We start from the raw sequence: 22,955 nt of genomic DNA, 5'->3' as shown, positions 1-22,955 counted from the left end.
ACAGACGTTAGTGATTATTGCTAAGCAAAATATTTAAAAATAGGTATACCAAAAACAAAACTGATGAGGAAGTCTGCAAAAGGACGCAAAAATGTCAAAAAAAAATCACTTAATCTGAAATATCTAAGGAACGCCTAAACCGATTTTAATAAAACTCGAAATCTCAAAATTTCGGCAATACACCTGTCGGGAGGGATAAAGCACTTTGTTCAAAATTTCATAGGTTTCGAGTTTACTCTGCCACAAAATTGGTACATAAACACATATATATATATATATATATATAGGTATTAGTATCCAGACTTGTCAACTGTTGAATGGGTTAATTTTACTATACAAGTGGACTGACCAACTTGTCAACTATAGTTGACAAGTCATGGGTTAATTTTACTATACAAGTCAACTATGAGTTTTCAGAAACTTCCACCAGAGGTCGCATGGCTTAGAAATTAAGGCGCGAGGACGAACGCAGGGTCTACAGTTGATTTGTAGTGAGTAGAATGTGATGTGCTGGTGGAGATGTATGCAAATACATCGATCCTGAGTGTACACGACAACAAATTTGACTCGAAATATTTCAGTATTTTATTGGCCAATTGAAAAATTAGAAACATCAAAAATTTTTATTTTGTTTAAGCTTTCTTGTGGTGTCTTAACTTTCTCAAAATTCAAATTACTTTGACTCCATTTTCAAAAATTTTCTTCAAAATTCAGCCTAAAAATCTGATTACTTTTTTCAACACATAGATTTCTTAAATATTAGATTGAATCTGTAAATAAAATTTTAATAAGTGATATAGAACAGAAATTATGCCAATTTTAAAATTTTGTTCACTTTTCAGTAAATATGCCAAGCATAGTTGACATGTCTGGTCGCAAGCAAATATATATATATAAACTTTAAGGAAACCTGAAAAAAAACTAATGGTCCCACAATGATCCCAACACCCCAAAACGCAAAGAAAATTTACTCCGGACCGAAACTGTCACAATTGAGACAAATACAGTACCTGACTTTTCTTCGAAAAGCCGGTAACAGTTTCAACCCGTTTTGAGCAGTTCTGGAGCCTCCAACAGATTTTTGAAACTCGAAATTCCCACAAAATTCCATCAAATTGGAGTTGTAGAGCTAAAATATATTCTAAAACTAATTTCAATACGCTACGAAGTACTGCAGGCGAATTTCAAGTCGTTTTGGATCCGCCACCGACTTTTTGAAAATTACTGGAGCCTCCAGTAGATTTTTGAAACCTTAAATTTTCACAAAATTTCTTCAAATGGATATGGAAAGCTGAAATTTACTCTACACTCCAATTTTAACACGCTCTGAAGACGACTTCTGGTGGATTTCAAGTCATTTTAGGGCCTCCAGCGACTTTTTTGAAAATTACTGGAGCCTGCAGTAGATTTTTGGAACTTGAAATTTCCCCAACATTAACCCTTTCGGCTATGAGACAAACTGACGGATAAAATTTGAAGTGCTTTAAACTGAGTGAGGTCGGTTGCTGCCTAGAACGCAAAATTTGCTGGAAATCGCACATTCAGAAAGTATTCATGTCACAAATGGCAATAAACCTTAAATTGACTATTTTTCGATTTATGACACCGAATAGCATTATAAATCAAAATCAAGCCTTCTGAGGCATCTGATATTTCAAGATGAAAATATTGATAACAAGCATTTTTGAAAATAGAAAAAAAGATGAGCTAAAATAAAATATGTTTGTGTAAAAAATGAAATTTTTGAAGAAAAACAAGGCATGCGACTTCAGATGGTTATTCAAACTGCAAATGTTTGAAGGTGATTGCTTGTGGGAGGATTAAAATTGATGGAAAAATTTTTGTGTTATAGAGAGCATTTTTTGAAATTTTGAAAACTTGTGTCACAATTCAACCTGAAAAGTATGACATCATTTTCATTTGCTGACACATACATCTCTCTTGAGGTGATTTGCTTGGGTGAGTAAGTTACCTCAGAAGATGACTAGGTGAACTTTTGCGAGCATTTGAATTTTATGATAGATACTGTGTCATAATACAGCCTTCAATCTGTTTGTCATAAGGAGATAATAAAAATAAAATACGTACATCATATTGTGAAATTACTGGAATTACTTTTTAGAAGTCATCTTACAGATAATGAATTGATTGAACGCAGTCATTATGACACAGTATCCATCATAAAATTCAAATGCTTGCAAAAGTTTACCCAGTCATCTTCTGAGTCAACTTACTCACCCAAGCAAATTATCTCAAGAGAGATGTATGTGTCGAAAGATGAAAATCATACATATTTTTCAGAATTTCATTGAAAATTAGCGTTGAATTGTGACATGGGTTCTCAAAATTTTGAAAAATGCTCTCTATAACACAAAGATTTTCCCATCAATTTTAATCTTCCCACAAGCAAACACCTTCAAACATTTGCAGTTTGAATAACTATCTGAAGTCGCATGCCTTGTTTTTCTTCAATAATTTCTTTTTTTTACTCAAACTAATTTTATTTTAGCTCATCTTTTTTTCTATTTTCAAAAATGCTTGTTACCAATACTTTCATCTTGAAATATCAGATGCCTCAGAAGGCTTGATTTTGATCTATAATGCTATTCGGTGTCATAAATCGAAAAATAGTCAATTTAAGGTTTATTGCCATTTGTGACATGAATACTTTCTGAATGTGCGATTTCCAGCAAATTTTGAGTTCTAGGCAGCAACCGGCCTAACTCAGTTTAAAGCACTTCGAATTTTATCCGTCAGTTTGTCTTGTAGCCGAAAGGGTTAATTTATCAAATGGAGTTGGCAAGTTGAAATTTACTTTGAAGACATATGGTGGTTTCAAATAGTTTTGAAGCTTCCAGCTACTTTTAGGAAATTTCAATTTTCCAAAAAAAAAAAAGGCTATATAACCTTTCAAAAAGTCGCTGGAGGCTCCAAAACGACTTGAAATCCACCAGCAGTCAACTTCGTAGCGTATTGAAATTAGTTTGCAGAATGTATTTCGACTTTCCATCTTGGAATTTTGTGAAAATTTATAGTTACAAAAATTTGCTGGAGGCTCCAGTAATTTTCAAAAAAGTCGCTGGAGGCCCTAAAATGACTTGAAACCATCTGAAGTCGTCTTCAGAGGGTGTTAAAATTGGAGTGTAGAGTAAATTTCAGCTTTCCATCTCCATTTGATGAAATTTTGTGAAAATTTAAAGTTTCAAAAATCTGCTGGAGGTTTCAGGAATTTTTAAAAAGTCGCTGGAGGCTCCAAAACGACTTGAAATTCACCTGCAGTACTTCGTAGCGTACTGAAATTAGTTTTTAGAATAAATTTTAGCTTTACAACTCCAATTTGATGGAATTTCGAGCTTCAAAAATCTGCTGGAGGCTCCAGAACTGCTCAAAACTGGTTGAAACCGTTTCCAATCGATTTGGCATGTCGAAAATAGGGTATATCCAAAATTTCCGCTTTCTCGGCCAATTTGGTAAAATTTTGATTTTTCCCCTCATTTTTGGCCTAAATTGGATTTTCAAAAATTTACCAAAAATCGAAAAAAGCACTTTAGCACTTGAAATTTTGACAGGTGGTAAATTTTCGCATAATCTTTCGGTCTACCTTTGTAAAGTTTGAAAAAGTTCGTGCAAGTCCTATGTTGAAACGCAAAATCTGCGATTTCGGCTGACCTATCAATCAAAATGGCCGCCATTTTCATAAAATCGAAAAATTGAATTTGGGCAGCTGAAATTTCATTCATGGGGGGGGGGAGATTCAGATCAAGCTCTTTTCGAAAATCGCGATCCCGTTCAAATCAGAGGCCGATAAGACATTTCGAAAGGTTCCTCTTCAGGAAACCTTTTTTTCGTTTGTCTTATGGATTTTGGACTTGGAAGGGTTATGGGTGAAGGGGGAGCTAGACCTCCAAAATTGAGGCCAAAATGGAAAAAATCCCAATTATGAAGATGAGTGAATTTTGGTCTCGTCTTTTTTTAAATCTCAAAACTACGAAACACATTGGGGAGGGGGGAGGTTCATGAGCTACAAATTTTTTTCTAGATCATTGTAGGAGTATTAAAAAGATATAAATTGATTATTATTTGTTCGATTGCTTAAAAACTTGATATAAATTTTCAGATATTTGGAAAAATCCAGAACACTGCTGTCCACAACTTCGAGTTAAAATTGAAATGAAATATGTACCCTATCAACAAAAATGAAACTATCATCAAGTATCGACTCACCTGCAGTACTGCGAAGATAGTACGGCGCGCATTTTTGCTCTCTTATGGTTTGATTCAACGCTTCGTACGAATTGACCGTCGCGGCGATTCCCTCCCGATCGCATAGTAATTTCTTCTGCTCTTCTCTCCAAACAACTTTCGGCCTTTTGAATACTTCATCGCTGGACCAGTTCTCTTTGGGACATTCTTTGACGCACATCTGTCGCAGGTAAGGAGGAAAAATAAGATACATTGCAAGGTCGCATTCGATGGTACAATATTAATATTTCATTATTTTGCATCCATCATTTTCAGTTACCTGTTTGGTAGGACATCCGTAAATGAACACGTTCAACGAGACGCATTTTGATATATCGAAAAAGAATAGATATTCTTTGCCGCGAACGTCGTCGTCCACTCCGCAAATACGACCAGTCGAATCTTTAGGCGCCAGTATTCTATTAATATCACCGTTCCAAAATGCTGCAGGTAAATGAAAGGTGAGAGTATTAAAATTTTATCGTATACTCGTACATTTGCATTTTTGCATACTGGGGTGTACCTTATTTATATGTACATGCGACCATTCGATTATTTTTTCAAAAAATTTCTTCCTGAGAATTTTACATTTTTTTGTCAACTGGCCAAAAATTTATTCTCTCTGACAATTTCGACGAAAAATGAGAATTTTTTGACAAGTTTTGCAAAAGCGGTGGTTTTTTTTTGGACAATCTTGGCAAGAAGAGGACTGTTTAACAATTTTGACAAAAATTGGCCCCTTTGACAATTTTACCAAAAATAGGCCTTTTTTGACAATTTTGCCAAAAATTGACATTTTTTTGACAACTTCTCCAAAAATGACCTATTTTTGAGTTGGGCAAATTTTTGCAAAATAAACAGAACCTTTTAAGCATGTTTGGCAAAAAATATGACTTTTAGAACAAAAAGAAGACTTTTTAGGTAGGAAAGGCAGAAATCACGATCAATTGCCCATTTTATCAAAAAACTACTTTCCTGAGAATTTTGACGAAAAACAGGAATTTTTTGGCAATTTTTTTGGACAATCTTGCCAAGAACAGGGATTGCTTAGTGATTTTGACAAAAATGGGGCCCTTTGAAAATTTTTGCCAAAAATGAACATTTTTTGACAACATTGACTAAAACGGTCACTTCTTGACTATTTTTTCGGAAATTGACGCTTTTGGACACTTTTGGACTTGGATTAAATATTAATTTGGCAGAAAAAAAATAGAACCTCGTTAGGGAGTTTGGCAAAAAAAACAGTACCTACTTTTAGAACAATAAAATGAGTTTTTAAACAGATGAGGCGAAAATTAATTTGGGGGGGGGGAGTTGGAGTGAGGAGGGGGTACGAAAAATGATGGACTTACCAGTTTTGAATCTCCCCCCCCCCCCATAAAAAAGTGGTAAAAAGACCTGTTCAGAAGTATTCTGCTCAGATATGAAAAATTTTCAAATAATTTGTACCTGCAGCATCAAGTTTACCTACTGTATATTTTTTTTGATTGCACGTTTTCTAAAAAAAAACACAATTTTCTCAGCAATTTTGGCAAAAATCAAAACCATTTGACTAAGGAGTATGACTTCATCAAAAAAATACTTCCTGAGAATATTGACGAAAAAATAATACTACAACACTTTTGGTCTAAGTAAGTTGTACTCGCCAAAAATTGACACTTCTGACAATTTTGACAAAACTAGTTTTTTTGTAGCAGTCTTGACAAGAACAGGACTGGCTGACAGTCCGTTATTTTGATAATTTTACCTAAAATAGGCACTTTTTAACAATTTTGACAAAAATGGACCTGTTTTGACAATTGTGCCAAAAATTTACCCTTTTCGACATTCCCGTCCCCCCCCCCAAAATTGACACTTTTTGACTTGGGCAAATTTTGCAAAATGAACATAACCTTTTAAGCAAGTTTGCCAAAAATGACTTTTGTTCTGCAATTTTGGAACAAAAAGAGGACCTTTCAAACAGATGCGAAAATCAATTCTTTTTGGAATGTTTGGGGTTGGGACATAGGCGCCGCAACCAGGGGGGCCGGGGGGCCGTGGCCCCCCCAAACTCAAAATTGGCCCCCCAGCAGAATTCATATTTATGTAAAAAAAAACAGACTTTTTAAAAAAAAACACTATCGTCATCACATGCTTGAAAAAAAATGGGTCTGGTTTTTTTGGAAAATGCAAATCAGTTCAATATTTGAGCGATTTCTAAAAATGACTTTTTCAAAGAAAACATCAGCAGTGATGAAATTTTGACTACACTAAAAAAACCATCGTGTACCTCTTGAAAGAAGGACTGATTTTTGAAAGTTTTGCCCTCGCTTCGCTCGGGCTGTTTGCTTCTCTGTTTTCCTTCCTAGATTTAAAAAAAAAATTATCATTCAAATTCCATTGTTTCATGCTTCTTGCTTCTCAAAATACTAATTTTCAAGAACGTTTGGGCTCATTTTTTTCGCTTTTGAATTTTTCAAAAAAAAATCATTTGAATTTCAAAATTTTGAAGCAAAATGTAAATGATAAACTTTTTATAAGTAACTCATCATTGTGCAGCTCCAAAATTTTCTTTGGATGAGCTCTGGTTTATAAAATTTTCATTTTTTTTCTTTTTTCAAGTTTTTATTTGCACCAAAAATGAATATGTATTTTGAAACACTGTTTTAAATGCAAACGAACGAATATAGGCACTCGGGTACCCTACTAAAATCATATGTTACGTAAAACAAAAAAAATGTATATGCTGCTGGTAATTTGCCTTCATAGCTTGGCCCCCCCAGAAATTTGACCTCAGCGGCGCCTATGGTTGGGAGAGGGTACAAACAATGGACATACTTACGCGTTTCGAGAATTCGCGTTCCTTCAAGAATTCCAGCGATAAAAAGGTCTCTATTAAAATATTCTGCTCAGAGATGAACATTCTGCAGACTTCAATTTTACATCTTTTTTTTTTATAATTATGTATTTTTCAACTTTGGAGACTTTATACAATGGGACTAACATCATTTGGGGTACCAAGGGAGAGTTTTTCTTGAAAATGTGCTTGTTTAGGAAGATTCTGCGCTTTGAGAAATTTTCAAAAAATTTCTACAGGCGTTAATTAGATAGGTATGTCTATCTTTTCTTAATTTTTTCCAAATTTGGAAGATCCCATACAAGAGATTCAACAAAATTTTGAAGTCCAACGAAGGTGTTTTTAGGCGTTATGTAGAAAAATTTTAAAGTGGAAATGAGATATTTTCAAAAAAAAATTCCCTGATTTTGATTTATTCTCATTTTTTATGATTTCAACTTTTAGGGGCTCCTCACTTGGGGGGGGGGGTCTGGGGGTCAATAACGCAGAAACTTCATAAATTGAACTTTTTTTGATTTTTTTAACAATTTTTTCAACTTGGGTGAGGAGTGGGGGGGGGGGGGGTTGGAAGCTACCGGCAACACGTTTTTTGCAGCTAGGGGAAAATTGAAAAATAAGGAATTATTTTCTCATCTGAGGTAACAACTTTGGAGGGGGTGGAGGGGGAAAATTCCAACTTTGGAAAATAAGGCAGGTGAAAGTGATTTCGCTCAAATTTTTTTTTACAATATCTACCCATCCAGTAAGTAAGGAACCTGAAATCAGTTTGGTCCCAGCCCCCTCAGGAGGCGGGTGGAGGGGCTTCCATTATTTTCACATTGCCTCGAGGTACTCAAATTCAGCAGCGCATTACTCCAAAACTATGATACTTTGATCAAAACTGATTTGATAGTTCGAAAAGGTATTGAATTTTGAACTTTTTAAGCATTTTGAAATTTTCAAAATTTGAAAGTTGAACTTTCAAATTGAAAGTTCAAATTTCAAAATGGCGCTGTAAGTGGGAGCTACTATTTAAAATTCTGAAAAAATTTCCATAGATGTACCTTTTGATGCTTTTTCGAAATATTTAAGTTTCGAGATGGGATCTCTTGATGGAGGGGGAGCATCCCCACCCCCAATTTTGGGCAAAACTTTCGAAAAAACATCTGGGGCATGTGATATATCGAATTGCATGTTTTTGGTGACGCTGAACACGAATATGACGTTAGATTGTCGATTGGACCCCATCCACGGCCCCCAGCACCTCCCCAAATGGGGTAAAAGTTCAAAATTGGGTTTTTTTCGTGCGACACATCAAATAGTATGTTTCCGGTGACGCTGAATACGAAAATGACGTCAAATTTTTTATTTGACCCATACACGGCCCCCAGAACCTCCCCGAGGGGGGGGTTACCTAAAAAAAATGGTTTCAATCGTGTGACACATGAAATAGTATGTTTTCGATATCGCCGAACACGAATATAGTCGTAGTTTTTCAAATTGGCCTCACCCATGGCTCCCAGAACCTCCCCCAATTAGTAAAAGTCCAAAAAAATTGTTGGAGACCGTAGATGGGGTCCAATCAAAAATCTGACGTAATATTCGTGTTCAACGTCAACAAAAACATACTATTTAATGTGTCGCACGAAAAAAAAACCTATTTTGAACTTTTACCCCATTTGGGGAGGTGCTGGGGGCCGTGGATGGGGTCCAATCGACAATGTAACGTCATATTCGTGTTCACCGTTACCAAAAACATACAATTCGATACGTCACATGCCCCAATTTTTTTTCGAAAATTTTGCCCCAAATTGGGGGTGGAGGTGCTCCCCTTCCATCAAAAAATCCCATCTCGAAACTTGAATATTTTGAAAAAGCATCAAAAGGTACATCTATGGAAATTTTTTCAGAATTTTAAATGGTAGCTCCCACTTACAGTGCCATTTTGAAATTTGAACTATCAGTTTGACAGTTCAACTTTCAACTTTTGAAAATTTCAATATGCTTAAAAAGTTCAAAATTCAATACCCTTTCGAACTGTGAAATCAGTTTTGATCAAAGGATCATAGTTTTGGAGTAATGCCTAATGCGTTGCTGAATTTGAGTACCTCGAGACAATGTGAAAATATGGAAGCCCCCCCCGCCCACCCCCTGAGGGGGCTGGGACCAAACTGATTGCGGTTTTCTTACTTACTGGATGGGTAAATATTGTAAAAAAAATTTGAGCGAAATCGAAAGACATGACTTTCAAAATCGCACTATTTTGGTCGAATTGACATGGAATGACCCAGGTAACAACTTTGGAGGGGGTGGAGGGGGAAAATTCCAACATTGCAAAATAAGGTAGGTACACCCTAATGTACATATACTTAAACGTATTACGTAACTGAGAAATTTAGGACTACGAATTCGATTCTAATTCGCTAAATTGAGGCGATGGAATTTTCTCATTCTTAGCACACGTAGTATCTAAATACTGGTACGATATTGGGCACGAGTCCAGCATCGGTGCATATGCATAACAAACACCGAACACGCCAAGCAAACGAAATTCACCAGACTACGAATGATACGATACAGTTTGGGGTTTTCTTTTTGTTACGCGCGTGTACGTGTGTGTATTATGATTAATTATAAATATTTACCATAATATCCGACTCCGATCCAACATCCAACAAACACCACCAGTATGAGAAGGCAATATATATCGGTACATGATCGTTTTTCTTTCACTCCTCTGTAGACTTCGTCGTCGTAAGCTCTCCAAGCTGTAAAAAATAGCAATACCAATAATGCACCAATCATGGTTGTGCGTTGTTTTAAACCCATTTAGGTACCTATTATGTTATGTATGTACTTGTGACAATACATATAAAAGACAAAAGTGACATTGAAGAAGACCTCAGACTCACCTACTGAGTTCTCGGAAGAGCTACTCATCGTCGTTACCGTTGGGCGAACGTCCTTCGGTTTGCTCTGCTGTATCACTTCTTGATTTCGGTATCGGTTTTATTGCGGCGACATCGACATAACTCTCCTTCAATGTTAACCGCGTACTTGGGCCTGGTAAATTAGAAGCATATCGAAATGTTACGAAAATTTGGATTTACACGATCAACCTAATATACGTTGAATTTAAAGAATAAACTTGTAAATTTAGGTAAATAGGTAATTGTTACATTGTGATAATTTTTTTTTTTTTTTAATCAACGACGATGAAATGTGCGTTTTTTTTTATCAGTAGTTATGAGCGATTAGAAAACACATTAGGAATCGATAAATAGGTAGCCAGTAATATGTCAATTAATTTTTCAACGAAGCGTTTCATTTATTTTATTTATTTATTTCTTTTTCAGATGAACTTCAAACTTGACAGAAACAGAAGTCAGAACGAAAGATTGGTATTGGAGTATTGAATGAACTATGAAGATTGAACTTGTGCCTACTGCCTCTATCTTTATCTGCAACGCGTGATTTCAGATTTCAGATTTACCTTATCGGCATTAGTGTACGAAAAGAAAACCCATCTATAGATAATGGTAATTTTTACGAACGATTAATCAAGCAATATTAACCGTACAATCTTCTTAATAAGGTATTTAGCTTAGCTCGTTGCAAATCTACGTACATAACTAGCTGTTGACCAGAGAAAGTGAACTGGAATTGAGTCTTATAAAAATATGCCTATTCACTATTCAGATGAGAATTGTACGACTAATTACATCGTACGTGACATCTTCCAAACCATAACGAACCGTCGGCGTCGGTCGAATACTCGACTTGCTGTAACCTACAAATATGAAAATTGATTTGAATATTTCGAACTGATGGCTGGTTACACTACACGTACGATGAGAAGGCCTTCATTATACACAATGAGACTTTTACCCTTTTTCTTTTCCTAATAATTTTACCCCGTCGTCGGCGAGCTCGAAAAGTAGGTCGACGTGGTATTTCAAGTGCGAATATTCGCCGTGTACCGTACGCCCTTTTTCTTTGTTAATAAAAGACTACCGAAGACGGACACTTGTAGCTTATGTAAACATTGTACTCGTACAGGGTCGAATATACACCATTAAACGTTGCAGGGTGACCTTATGAACGAATTTATCGTCTTATCGCTTCTGTTTTTGGATCTGTCGCTCTCACTCAATGGAACGGGAATTCCGAAAATCGTCGAGGTCATCGAGTAGATTTACTCACTTTTCAGTCATTCTATGTTAGATGAGCCAATTTTTGGGCTTCGGTTTGGGTACTCCGATTTCTCTCGAATTCTAAAGCAAGGTTTTGGTTAGGAAATATTTTAAATTGAAAAAAAATATTAATCAAGATTCTTGAAGAAAGGAATAGAAATATTTCATCCATCCAAGAAAATTGCCATAATGAAATTTGTTTTTGGCTCAAATTGCAGAATAATTATTTATGTAGTTCTGCTTTTGTGCCAAAATTTTAAAAAAGAGTCGCCTTCCTGTCAAAATTGCAAAATAACCCTACTTTCCTGCCAAATTTCGAAATATTCACTGTTCTGCCAAAATTGCAAAAAGTTCTACATTTTTGCCAAAATTGCTATATAAATAACCCTACTTCAATTGCCAAAATTGAAAAAAAAGTTCGGCTCTTCTATCAAAATAGTAAAGGGTCATTCCATGTCAATTCGACCCAGAAAAGGCGATTTTGAAAGTCATGTCTTTCGATTTCGCTCAAATTTTTTTTACAATATCTACCCACCCAGTAAGTATAAGTAAGAAACCCGCAATCAGTTTGGTCCCACCCCCCTCAGGGGGCGGGTGGGGGAGCTTCCATTATTTTCACATTGTTTCGAGGTACTCAACTTCAGCAGCGCATTCCTTCGAAGCTATGATATATTGATCAAAACTGATTTCATAGTTCAAACAGGCATCGAATTTTGAATTTTTTAAGCATATTGAAATTTGCAAAAGTTGAAAGTTGAACTTTCAAATTGAAAGTTCAAATTTCAAAATGGCGCTGTAAGTGGGAGCTACCATTTAAAAATCTTAAAAAATTACCATCGATGTATCTTTTGATGCTTTTTTGAAATATATTATTTTCAAGATGAGATCTCTCAATTTGGGGGGGAGTACCCCCACCGCCAATTTTGGGCAAAACTTTCGAAAAAAAACTGGGGCATGTGACATATTGAATTGTATGTTTTTGGTGACGTTGAACACGAATATGACGTCAGATTTTTGATTGGACCCCATCTACGGCCCCCAGCACCTCCCCAAAGGGAGTAAAAATCGAAAGAATGATTACATTCGTGTGACACATGAAATAGTATGTTTTTGGTGACGCTGAATACGAATATGACATCAGATTTTGAATTGGACCCCATCCACGGCCCCCAGGCACCTCCCCAAAGGAGGCAAAAGTCGAAAAAAATGATTTCATTCGTGTGACATATGAAATTGTTGGACTTTTACCGATTTGGGGAGGTTTTTGGGGCGATGGGTGAGGCAATTTGAAAATCTAAGGCTATATTCGTGTTCAGCGATATCGAAAACATACTATTTCATGTGTCACACGAATGAAACCATTTTTTTGACTTTTACCCATTTGGGGAGGTGTTGGGGGCCGTGGATAAGGTCCAATTCAAAATCTGACACCATATTCGAATTCAGCGTCACCAAAAACATGCTATTTCATATGTCACACGAATGTAATCATTTTTTCGACTTTTACCCCCTTTGGGGAGGTGCTGGGGGCTGTGGATGGGGTCCAATCAAAAATCTGACGTCATATTCGTGTTCAACGTCACCAAAAACATACAATTCAATATGTCACATGCCCCAGTTTTTTTCGAAAGTTTTGCCCAAAATTGGCGGTGGGGGTACTCCCCTCCAAATTGAGAGATCCCATCTTGAAAATAAGATATTTCAAAAAAGCATCAAAAGATACATCGATGGTAATTTTTTCAGATGTTTAAATGGTAGCTCCCACTTACAGCGCCAGTTTGAAATTTGAACTTTCAATTTGAAACTTTAACTTTCAACTTTTGCAAATTTCAAAATGCTTAAAAAATTTAAAATTCAATGCCCGTTCGAACTGTGAAATCAGTTTTGATCAATGTATCATAGCTTCGGAGGAATGCGCTGCTGAAGTTAAGTACCTCGAAATAATGTGAAAATAATGGAAGCCCCCCCACCCGCCCCCTGAGGGGGGGTGGGACCAAACTGATTGCAGGTTTCTTACTTACTGGGTGGGTAGATATTGTAAAAAAAATTTGAGCGAAATCGAAAGACATGACTCAAAAAGCTGGGTCGAATTGACATGGAATGACCCTAAAATAGTTCTGATTTTTTTTCCATTTTTTTTCTATAAAATTTTTGAAGTTTTTCATTCAAGAAAGAGTATTTTACGTTTTCTTTCAATTTTTTTTTCATTCTTTCTGGTTTTCTTATCCTGGAAAAAAACAGACTTGTAAGATGAAAGGGGTTGTTTTTTTAGCATTTGAAATTTTTCGTCAATGTACAACTTTGGAGTTTATACCAAATTCTTCAGCCTTTCTCAAAGTTGAATCTCTAAAAATTATGTCTCGCGAAAAATTCCAAAAAGTCTCGTTTTTTCCTCAAAAATTCCCAAACGTTTTGCTTTTTTGACATTATTTGTCAAAAATTGATAAAAGTAGGTATCGCTTTTTTTTTTTGACAAAAATTACGAAAAAGTTTCACTTTTTTGCCAATAATAATTGCCAAAAAGTTTTTTTTTTGGTTGCAAAAAATTGACAAAACATCTCACTTTTTTACCAAATACTTATGTAGCTATAAAAAAATCAAAAATTGAACATCCCGAAGTTGAGCGTTTATACCAAAAATCGTTGAAACATCCCACTTTTTGATAAAAAGTTGCAAAATAGCGCAACCTTTTCGGCAAAAATTGCGAAAAAATATCACTTTTTGGCAATTATTGCCAAAAAAAGTCTTGTTTTTTGCTGAAATTGTCGAAATCTTTCTTTACGTCTTTCTTTTAACGAAAACTCTCGCTTGGTCTCGCTCCCCCCCCCCCCCTCCACAATTCCCCAAACGTCTCGTTTCTTAGCCAAGAATTTCCATAAAGTATCAGTTTTTGGGAATCCCAAGAAGTAGGTAAAACTGCTTTTTGAAAAAATTGTCAAAGTCTTGCATTTTGCAAATTACCAATCTCAAAAATTCCCGCTTTTTAGCAAAATTGTCAAAAATTGCCAAGAAGCTAGAAGTCTCATTTTTGCCATACTTAGCTCGATAATGCGTAGCTTTTTTTTTACCAGAAATTGCAAAAAGTACTTTTTTTGCGCTAAAATTGTAAATGTTTTTGTGGTTTTTTCGATGACTTTTTTCTGCGTTAAAGTGTTTTGTAACCTCGATTAAATTATCATAAAAATAATAATGATTAAACGAAATAACAAAAAAGGAAATACGTATCTGTTTGAATCATCAAATTAGTAATCATAATAATCAACATAAAAAATGTTTAATAATTTCGAATTATTCCAACCGATGCGAGTATCGTTTCTTGAAATTCGATGAGCGATGGTAATTGAAATGTCGTCATTTTAGTTACTAAAGTTACCTTTTTTCAATAATAAAAAAAAAAAGAGTACAAGCCTTGGGCATTATTCACACGAAGAATTCATTCAGAATTGAGGTAATTTGGTTCACCAAAGGGGGACTTTGGAGAGGAAGAAATAAAAAAATTATGTCGTACGATATTTGACCTTTTTTTTTTTTTGAATTTTGACCAAAATTTTGGAGCTCTGTACCTCCCACGGTTTTGTAAATCCCGTAACGAAATATTCACAGTTGGAAATTCATAAAAAAAAACCCACGATTCTTGGATTATTTTCAAATTCTTAAATTCCAATTCCGAAAAACAACGTTTTAAAAATCAAGTTTTCAGAAAAAAGCTCAACTTTAAATTTTTGAAAATTTTTTGATTACAGATTTTCTTCAAGTTATAACAATTCAAACTTGGAAATTAGGAGATTTTCTAAGGAACAACCCAAATATGTATCAACATTCCTGTTTTAACAGTTTTTGTGAACCACCCCCCCCTTCTCGTGTAAATTAATTGGCAAATAGAAAACCTAATTTAAATATAAGGTCATTTTCATTTCCTATTAAATAATCATTCCTACAATTTGATCAACATTTTGTTACTGAATCTTGAATTTGAAATTTATTTTGTGTTAGAACCGTCCTACATATTTGCACGAAGTGTAGACAATTCATCAGACGGATAATTGGAATGAATTGCTGAGATAACATAACGGATTTCACACATCCTTCTGGTCCATAGATTGACTAATTGTATGGGTTTTTCTTTCTACTCGTATTTGACAAGATTAAGCGAAGGTAACGGTTTAATGAATAAAATACATCGATAGATTAGATAACCAAATTTGTAATAGTCCGGCATATGACAATAGGAGTAATTGCACCCCCCTTCCCCCAAACCTCCAGGACAGCTTTTTTCTTAAAGGGGACATTCTAAGGAACATTTTAAAGCAAACTTACCCACAAAAAAGTTAGCCTTACTTACAAAATGGCGGCCATTTTGATTGACAGGTCAGCCGAAATCGCAGATTTTGCGTTTTAACATAGGACTTGGACGAAATTTTTCAAACTTCACAAAGGTAGATCGAAAGATCATGCAAACATTTATCACCTGTCAAAATTTCAAGTGCTAAATTGCGTTTTTCGAATTTTTTGGTGAATTTTTGAAAATCAAATTTGGCCAAAAATGAGGGAAAAAATCAAAATTTTACCAAATTGACCAAGAAAGCTGAAATTTGACAAATATCCTATTTTCAACTTGCCAAATCGATTGCAAACGGTTTCAAACCGTTTTGAGCAGTTCTGGAGGCTCCAGGAGATTTTTGAAAATTTAAATTTCCACAAAATTTCATTAAATGCAATTGGACAGCCGATACTAATTTCAATACCCACTGCAGGTGGTTTTAAGTAGATTTGGAGCCTCCAGCGACTTTTTGAAAATTACTGGAGCCTCCAGTGCATTTTTTCAACGTGAAATTTCTACAAAATGTCATCAAATGCAGTTGAAAAGCCATTTTAATACTCGATGAAATCAACTGCAGGCAGATTTTAAGTCATTGTGGAGCCTTCAGCGACTTTTTGGAAATTGCTGGAGCCTTCAGCATATTTTTTAAACTTGAAACTTCTACTCAAATGGAGATGGAAAGCAGAAATTCATACAGTAAGCTAATTTCAATACCGACTGCAGGTGGTTTCAAGTGATGTTGGAGCCTCCAGCGACTTTAAGAAAATTACTGGAGCTCCCAGAAGAATTTTGAAAATTGAATTGACCAAGAGAGCTGAAATTTGGGATATACCCTATTTTCGACATGCCAAATCGATTGGAAACGGTTTCAACCCGTTTTGAGTAGTTCTGGAGCCTCCAGCAGATTTTTGAAACTCGAAATTCCCACAAAATTACAGTTGTAAAGCTGAAATTTATTCTGAAAACTAATTTCAATACGCTACGAAGTACTGCAGGTAAATTTCAAGTCGTTTTGGATCCTCCAGCGACTTTTTGAAAATTCCTGAAGCCTCCAGCAGATTTTTGAAACATTAAATTTTTACAACATCAATTTATCAAATGGAGTTGGCAAGCTGAAATTTACTTCGCAGACTACATGGTGGTTTCAAATACATAGTTTTGAAGCTTCCAGCTATTTTTAGGAAATTTCAATTTTCCAAAAAAACGCCATACAACCTTTCAAAAAGTCGCTGGAGGCTCCAAAACGACTTGAAATTCACCAGCAGTCAACTTCGTAGCGTATTGAAATTAGTTTGCAGAATGAATTTCGACTCTCCATCTCAGTTTGATAAAATTTTGGGGAAATTTCAAGTTTCAAAAATCTACTGGAGGCTCCAGTAATGTTCAAAAAAGTCGCTGGAGGCTCTAAAATGACTTGAACACCAAAAGTCGTTTTCAGAGGGTCTATTTGATGAAATTTTGTGAAAATTTGTAGTTTCAAAAATCTGCTGGAGGCTCCAGAACTGCTCAAAACGGGTTGAACCCGTTTCCAATCGATTTGGCATGTCGAAAATAGGGTATTTCCCTAATTTCATCCTTCTTGGTCAATTTGGTAAAATTTTGATTTTTTCCCTCATTTTTGGTCTAAATTGGATTTTCAAAAATTCTTCAAAAATCGAAAAACGCACTTAAGCACTTGAAATTTTGACAGGTGATGAATTTTTGCATGATCATTCGATCTACATTTGTAAAGTTTGAAAAAGTTCGTGCAAGTCCTACTTATGGGTCATTCCACGTCAATTGGACCAAAAAGTGGTAGGTGGGTTCGGCGATTTTTTTGAAATTTTTCCTGTGGAAAGACCTTCCGAAGGGATGACCAATGGCGCAAATCGCAGCCCTCTAGCCCATTTTTAAAGGCAGCCAGGGGGTGTCAAAGTTTTCAGTGAACCTAAAATATCATCCATTTCAGCAGTGGATTGCTCGATAACCGCGATACCTACCGAAATGGAACTTTTCCCAATAGTTTGGGGTTTTGAAAGGCTTTTTGGTGATATCATAAAAATCAGTGTTGCCACTTTTTTTCGTACAAAAAATTAGCTCAAAAAGTTTCAAAACGTAATTTTCATATCGTTCCGACCCTCAAAAATTCTGAAAAAAATATATTATGGACAACTGTTCATGCTGAACAACATATTAAAAAATTGGGATGGTAACTTGTAACAAAGTCGATTTAAAAAAATTCAAACTTTGCGAAAAAATGCGATTTTTTTATTTAAAACATGAACAAAAGTTTTGATTGGTAAAGTTGACCCATTTGACCCCTATTTTCACGTATCTGTTGAAAAAGTTGAAAAAACCCCTTTCACTCAATAAAATGAACTCATCACAAAAAAAATCAAAATTTGAAAAAATTCAATTTTCAATTTCAAACATCAAAAAAATCTTAAATTTATTCAGTTGTCTTATTTTGACCACTTTCTGGAACGTATTTCATGAAAAAGTTGATAAAAATCTCACTCACAGCAAAAAAAATAAAATTTGCTTTTTTTTATGAATTTTTGATTTTTTTTTTGTGATGAGTTAATTTCACCGAGTGAAAGGGGTTTTTCAACTTTTTCAACAGATACGTAAAAATAGGGGTCAAATGGGTCAACTGCACCTATCAAAACTTTTTTTCATGTTTTAAATCAAAAAATCGCATTTTTTCGCAAAGTTTAAATTTTTTTAAATCGACTTTGTTACAAGTTACCATCCCAATTTTTTAATATGTTGTTCAGCATAAAAAGTTGTCCATAATATATTTTTTTTAGAATTTTTGAGAGTCGGAACAATATGAAAACTACGTTTTGAAATTTTTTGAGCTAATTTTTTGTACGAAAAAAAGTGGCAACACTGATTTTTATGATATCACCAAAAAGCCTTTCAAAACCTCTAACTATTGGGAAAAGTTCCATTTCGGTAGGTATCGCGGTTATCGAGCAATCCACTGCTGAAATGGATGATATTTTAGGTTCACTGAAAACTTTGACACCCCCTGGCTGCCTTTAAAAATGGGCTAGAGGGCTGCGATTTGCGCCATTGGTCATCCCTTCGGAAGGTCTTTCCACAGGAAAAATTTCAAAAAAATCACCGAACCCTTCTACCACTTTTTGGTCCAATTGACGTGGAATGACCCTTATGTTAAAACGCAAAATCTGCGATTTCGGCTGACCTATCAATCAAAATGGCCGCCATTTTGTAAGTAAGGCCAACTTTTTTTTTGGCAAGTTTGCTTTAAAATGTTCCTTAGGATGTCCCCTTTAAGAAAAAAGTTGTCCCGGTGGATCGGCGGGGGGAGGGGGTGCAATTACTCCTTTGTCATATGCCGGACTATAAACTTTAAACTTGAGTGAAAGATAATGTGAAACAAATACTTGAGTAATTTTTAATAAATTATTTATATTTTTTCAGACAGAAGAAATGAAGATGATCCTTGAAACATGAAAGAAATAAATTCGTAAATATTTTCGTAACTGGCTTACCTACGCATAGTACGACTCGTATAAAACCGCAGCGCAGCGCACCGAATTTCATTGACCACCGCAGCAGTCCACCATCCACCATCCACCACCGATAAAACAGCGGTAGTTAACCGAATTAAGCGTAATTAAAAAACCATTACACTAGAGAATAAAGATTCGCGCACGTTGAATTGAATGTTGACAATGAATGAACGAGTCGAGTCGAGTCGAAAAATGAAAAGCCAGTGTGGTCTGGTCTGTGCTTGTGTGCTGTTTACGGCGCCTGTCGACGATATCGCACGCGGTAAGTGTATTGTACTAGGACTGCGACGAGTCGAGGACGACACCACACTCGACGCGTACCAATGTAGGTTATAAATAATAAGACACATGCCGCCGGACAGTGCACAGTGCACAGCAGACATCGAGCACGACGACATAGCAGCGGGTCCAAAGGGGTACTTGTTCGGTGGAGGGATAAATATTTTAAAAGCGTTGGACGATTCTGGTAATGAGTGCTTTTTTCTGTATGACACACAAATTAGGTAGCTGTAGGTATCTATCTATCTACGTTCGAGTAAAATACAGGTAGCCAAAGCCATTCAATACCTATACGATGTATCGGTGCTCGATGGACGAAGGAGGACGAGGGTGTGATGTTGAAAATATAGGGCGAAAAGTCTAAGCAGCATTAGCAGGGGTTCAATGTATCGAAATTTTTTAATCGCGACGTTTAATCTAACGTGTATCGTACATTGTTTATAGTATGTAGTATGTTATTGTACGACGATTACGATTCATTCGTCGCTTCCTCGAACGACGACGACGGTCGACGATGTAATTACGTTACGTGTGTGGTGTTTATGTGTTATACGACTGATATTCTCGTCGTAATCGTACACGTATGTGTACATTACAGAGCTTATAAGTTTATAAGCTGGTCACGATGTTTAATATTTAACGAGCGATCTTTTTTCATTGTTGAATTCGAAGCAGTCATGGTTGATATTTTTTTGGTTTTTGTTTGTAAACAGATTACATACACATGTGATACAAATTCTAGGAAAAAATAATCTCTATGGGAAGACGAAGAAATGGCGAAATGAGTAATACGAGAACCTGAGCAGATCAGTTCGGAAAATACAACGTATTAATTGGGAAAATATTCGTGAAAGTGCAGGCAGATGAGAAGAAGTCGAGGAAAATGACTAATCGAGGTATCTGGCCATCTTTTCGAAACGAATATTTACGAATTGCAGATAAATTCTCGATGCGATGGTACCTATTATGAATATTTCCATAATAGTTCGGCATATGACAATACGAGTAATTGCACCCCCCCCCCCGCCGATCCTCCGGGACAACTTTTTTCTTACAGGGGACATCCTAAGGAACATTTTAAAGCTAACTTGCCCAAAAAAAAGTTGGCCCTACTTACAAAATGGGGGCCATTTTGATTAGCAGGTCAGCCGAAATCGCAGATTTTGCGTTTTAACATAGGACTTGCTCGAAATTTTTCAAACCTAACGAAGGTAGATCGAAAGATCATGCAAAAATTTATCACCTGTCAAAATTTCAAGTGCTAAAGTGCGTTTTTCAATTTTTGGTGAATTTTTGAAAATCGAATTTAGGCCAAAAATGAGGGAAAAAATCAAAATTTTACCAAATTGACCAAGAAAGCTGAAATTTGGGATATGCCCTATTTTCGACATGTCAAATCGATTGGAAATGGTTTCAACCCGTCTTGAGCAGTTCTGGAGCCTCCGGCAAATTTTTGAAACTCGAAATTCCCACAAAATTCCATCAAATTGGAGTTGTAAAGCTAAAATTTATTCTAAAAACTAATTTCAATACGCTACGAAGCACTGCAGGTGAATTTCAAACGTTTTGGATCCTCCAGCGACTTTTTGAAAATTCTTAAGCCTCCAGCACATTTTTGAAACTTTAAATTTTTCCCTGACGAACCCTCAGAAATACAAAAATTTATCTCCCTAATAAAAAACATCAACCTCACAAACCAAATCTAACCCCCCCCCCCTTACGGGTGTAATAATCTTGTAATTATAAACACCCCAAAAAAAAAAAAAAAAATCCCAAAATATCATCAAACTAAGATGGAGAGTCGAAATTCATTCTGCAAACTAATTTCAATACGCTACGAAGTTGACTGCTGGTGAATTTCAAGTCGTTTTGGAGCCTCCAGCAACTTTTTGAAAGGTTGTACGACGTTTTTTTGGAAAATTAAAATTTCCTATCCTAAACCCTCTAGCAGATTTTTGAAACTTTAAATTTTCACAAAATTTCATCAAAAGGAGATGGAAAGCCGAAATTTACTCTACACTCCAATTTTAACACCCTCTGAAGACGACTTCAGGTGGGTTCAAGTCATTTTAGGGCCTCCAGCGACTTTTTTGAAAATTACTGGAGCTTCCAGTAGATTTTTTAAACTTGAAATTTCCCCAACGTTAATTTATCAAATGTAGTTGGCAAGCTGAAATTTACTTCGGAGACTACACGGTGGTTTCAAATGATTTTGAAGCTTCCAGCTACTTTTAGGGAATTTGAATTTTCCAAAAAAACGCAATACAACCTTTCAAAAAGTCGCTGGAGGCTCCAAAACGACTTGAAATTCGCCAGCAGTCAACTTCGTAGCCTATTGAAATTAGTTTGCAGAATGAATTTCGACTCTCCATCTCAGTTTGATGAAATTTTGGAGAAATTTCAAGCTTCAAAAATCTACTGGAGGCTTCAGTAATTTTCAAAAAAGTTGCTGGAGGCTCTAAAATGACTTGACATCCACCAGAAGTCGTCTTCAGAGGGTGTTAAAATCTGAGTGTAGAGTAAATTTCAGCTTTCCATCATCTCCATTTGATGAAATTTTGTGAAAATTTAATGTTTCAAAAATCTGCTGGAGGGTTTAGGAATTTTCAAAAAGTCACTGGAGGCTCCAAAACGACTTGAAATTCACCAGCAGTCAACTTCGTAGCGTATTGAAATTAGTTTACAGAATGAATTTCGACTCTCCATTTTAGTTTGATGAAATTTTGGAGAAATTTCAAGTTTCAAAAATCTACTGGAGGATCCAGTAATTTTTAAAAAGGTCGTTGGATGCTCTAAAATGACTTGAAATCCACCAGAAGTCTTTTTCAGAGGGTGTTAGAATTGGAGTGTAGAGTAAATTTCAGCTTTCCATCTCCATTTGATGAAATTTCGTGAAAATTTAAAGTTTCAGAAATCTGCTGGAGGCTTCAGGAATTTTCAAAAAGTCGCTGGAGGCTCCAAAACGACTTGAAATTCACCTGCAGTACTTCGTAGCGTATTGAAATTAGTTTTTAGAATAAATTTCAGCTTTACAACTCCAATTTGATGGAATTTTGTGGGAATTTCGAGTTTAAAAAATCTGCTGGAGGCTCCAGAACTGCTCAAAACGGGTTGAAACCGTTTCCAATCGATTTGGCATGTCGAAAATAGGGTATATCTCAAATTTCAGCTGTCTTGGTCAATTTGGTAAAATTTTGATTTTTTCCCTCATTTTTGGCCTAAATTGGGTTTTCAAATCATTCACCAAAAATCGAAAAACGCACTTTATCACTTGAAATTTTGACAGGTGATAAATGTTTGCATGATCTTTGAATCTACCTTTGTAAGGTTTGAAAAAGTTCGTGCAAGTTCTATGTAGAAGTGCAAAATCTGCGATTTCGGCTCGCCTGTCAATCAAAATGGCCGCCATTTTGTAAGTGAGGCCAATTTTTCTTTTGGCAAGTTTGCTTTAAAATGTTCCTTATGATATCCCTTTGTCCCGGAGGATCGGGGGGGGGGGTGCAATTACTCCTATTGTCATATGCCGGACTATAAATTTTCTCAAGATTTCGATGTAATAATAGAAGTTTTGCTTGAAAAAATAT

At 35.7% G+C, this 22,955-nt stretch overlaps 1 protein-coding gene and 2 long non-coding RNA genes across 8 annotated transcripts in view; 2 read left to right on the top strand and 1 right to left on the bottom strand.

Moving 5' to 3' along the window:
• LOC135838058 (uncharacterized) overlaps positions 1-4,247 on the top strand; it is a 66,868-nt gene extending 62,621 nt beyond the window's left edge. Inside the window, exon 8 of the long non-coding RNA XR_010557306.1 lies at positions 4,118-4,247. This is a non-coding gene — a long non-coding RNA (uncharacterized LOC135838058). The remainder of the gene's footprint in view (positions 1-4,117) is intronic.
• Positions 1-22,955, bottom strand: part of LOC135838054 (choline transporter-like 2) — a 43,939-nt gene that overhangs the window by 14,757 nt on the left and 6,227 nt on the right. For 2 of the 3 annotated variants that reach the window (XM_065353585.1, XM_065353586.1), the window contains exons 2-5: positions 9,970-10,120; positions 9,703-9,825; positions 4,523-4,686; positions 4,225-4,423 (exon numbers count right to left, since the gene is read on the bottom strand). In XM_065353585.1, coding sequence (XP_065209657.1) covers positions 4,225-4,423; positions 4,523-4,686; positions 9,703-9,825; positions 9,970-9,997 — 514 coding nt within the window. In that variant the 5' untranslated portion in view covers positions 9,998-10,120. Of the gene's footprint in view, positions 1-4,224; positions 4,424-4,522; positions 4,687-9,702; positions 9,826-9,969; positions 10,121-19,071; positions 19,212-22,955 lie in introns of those variants that run through there. The other variant, XM_065353587.1, reaches the window with a different exon arrangement.
• Positions 10,417-22,955, top strand: part of LOC135838056 (uncharacterized) — a 104,974-nt gene continuing 92,435 nt past the window's right edge. For 2 of the 4 annotated variants that reach the window (XR_010557303.1, XR_010557302.1), the window contains exons 1-4: positions 10,417-10,596; positions 15,244-15,405; positions 19,001-19,354; positions 20,085-20,328. This is a non-coding gene — a long non-coding RNA (uncharacterized LOC135838056). Of the gene's footprint in view, positions 10,597-11,123; positions 11,239-15,243; positions 15,406-19,000; positions 19,355-20,084; positions 20,329-22,955 lie in introns of those variants that run through there. The other 2 variants (XR_010557305.1, XR_010557304.1) reach the window with 2 other exon arrangements.

Source organism: Planococcus citri, chromosome 2, assembly GCF_950023065.1.
Source record: "Planococcus citri chromosome 2, ihPlaCitr1.1, whole genome shotgun sequence".
Classification (NCBI taxonomy): Eukaryota; Metazoa; Arthropoda; class Insecta; order Hemiptera; family Pseudococcidae; genus Planococcus; species Planococcus citri.
The sequence above is the reverse complement of the archived record's forward strand: the minus strand, read 5'-3'. Positions and strand labels throughout refer to the sequence as shown.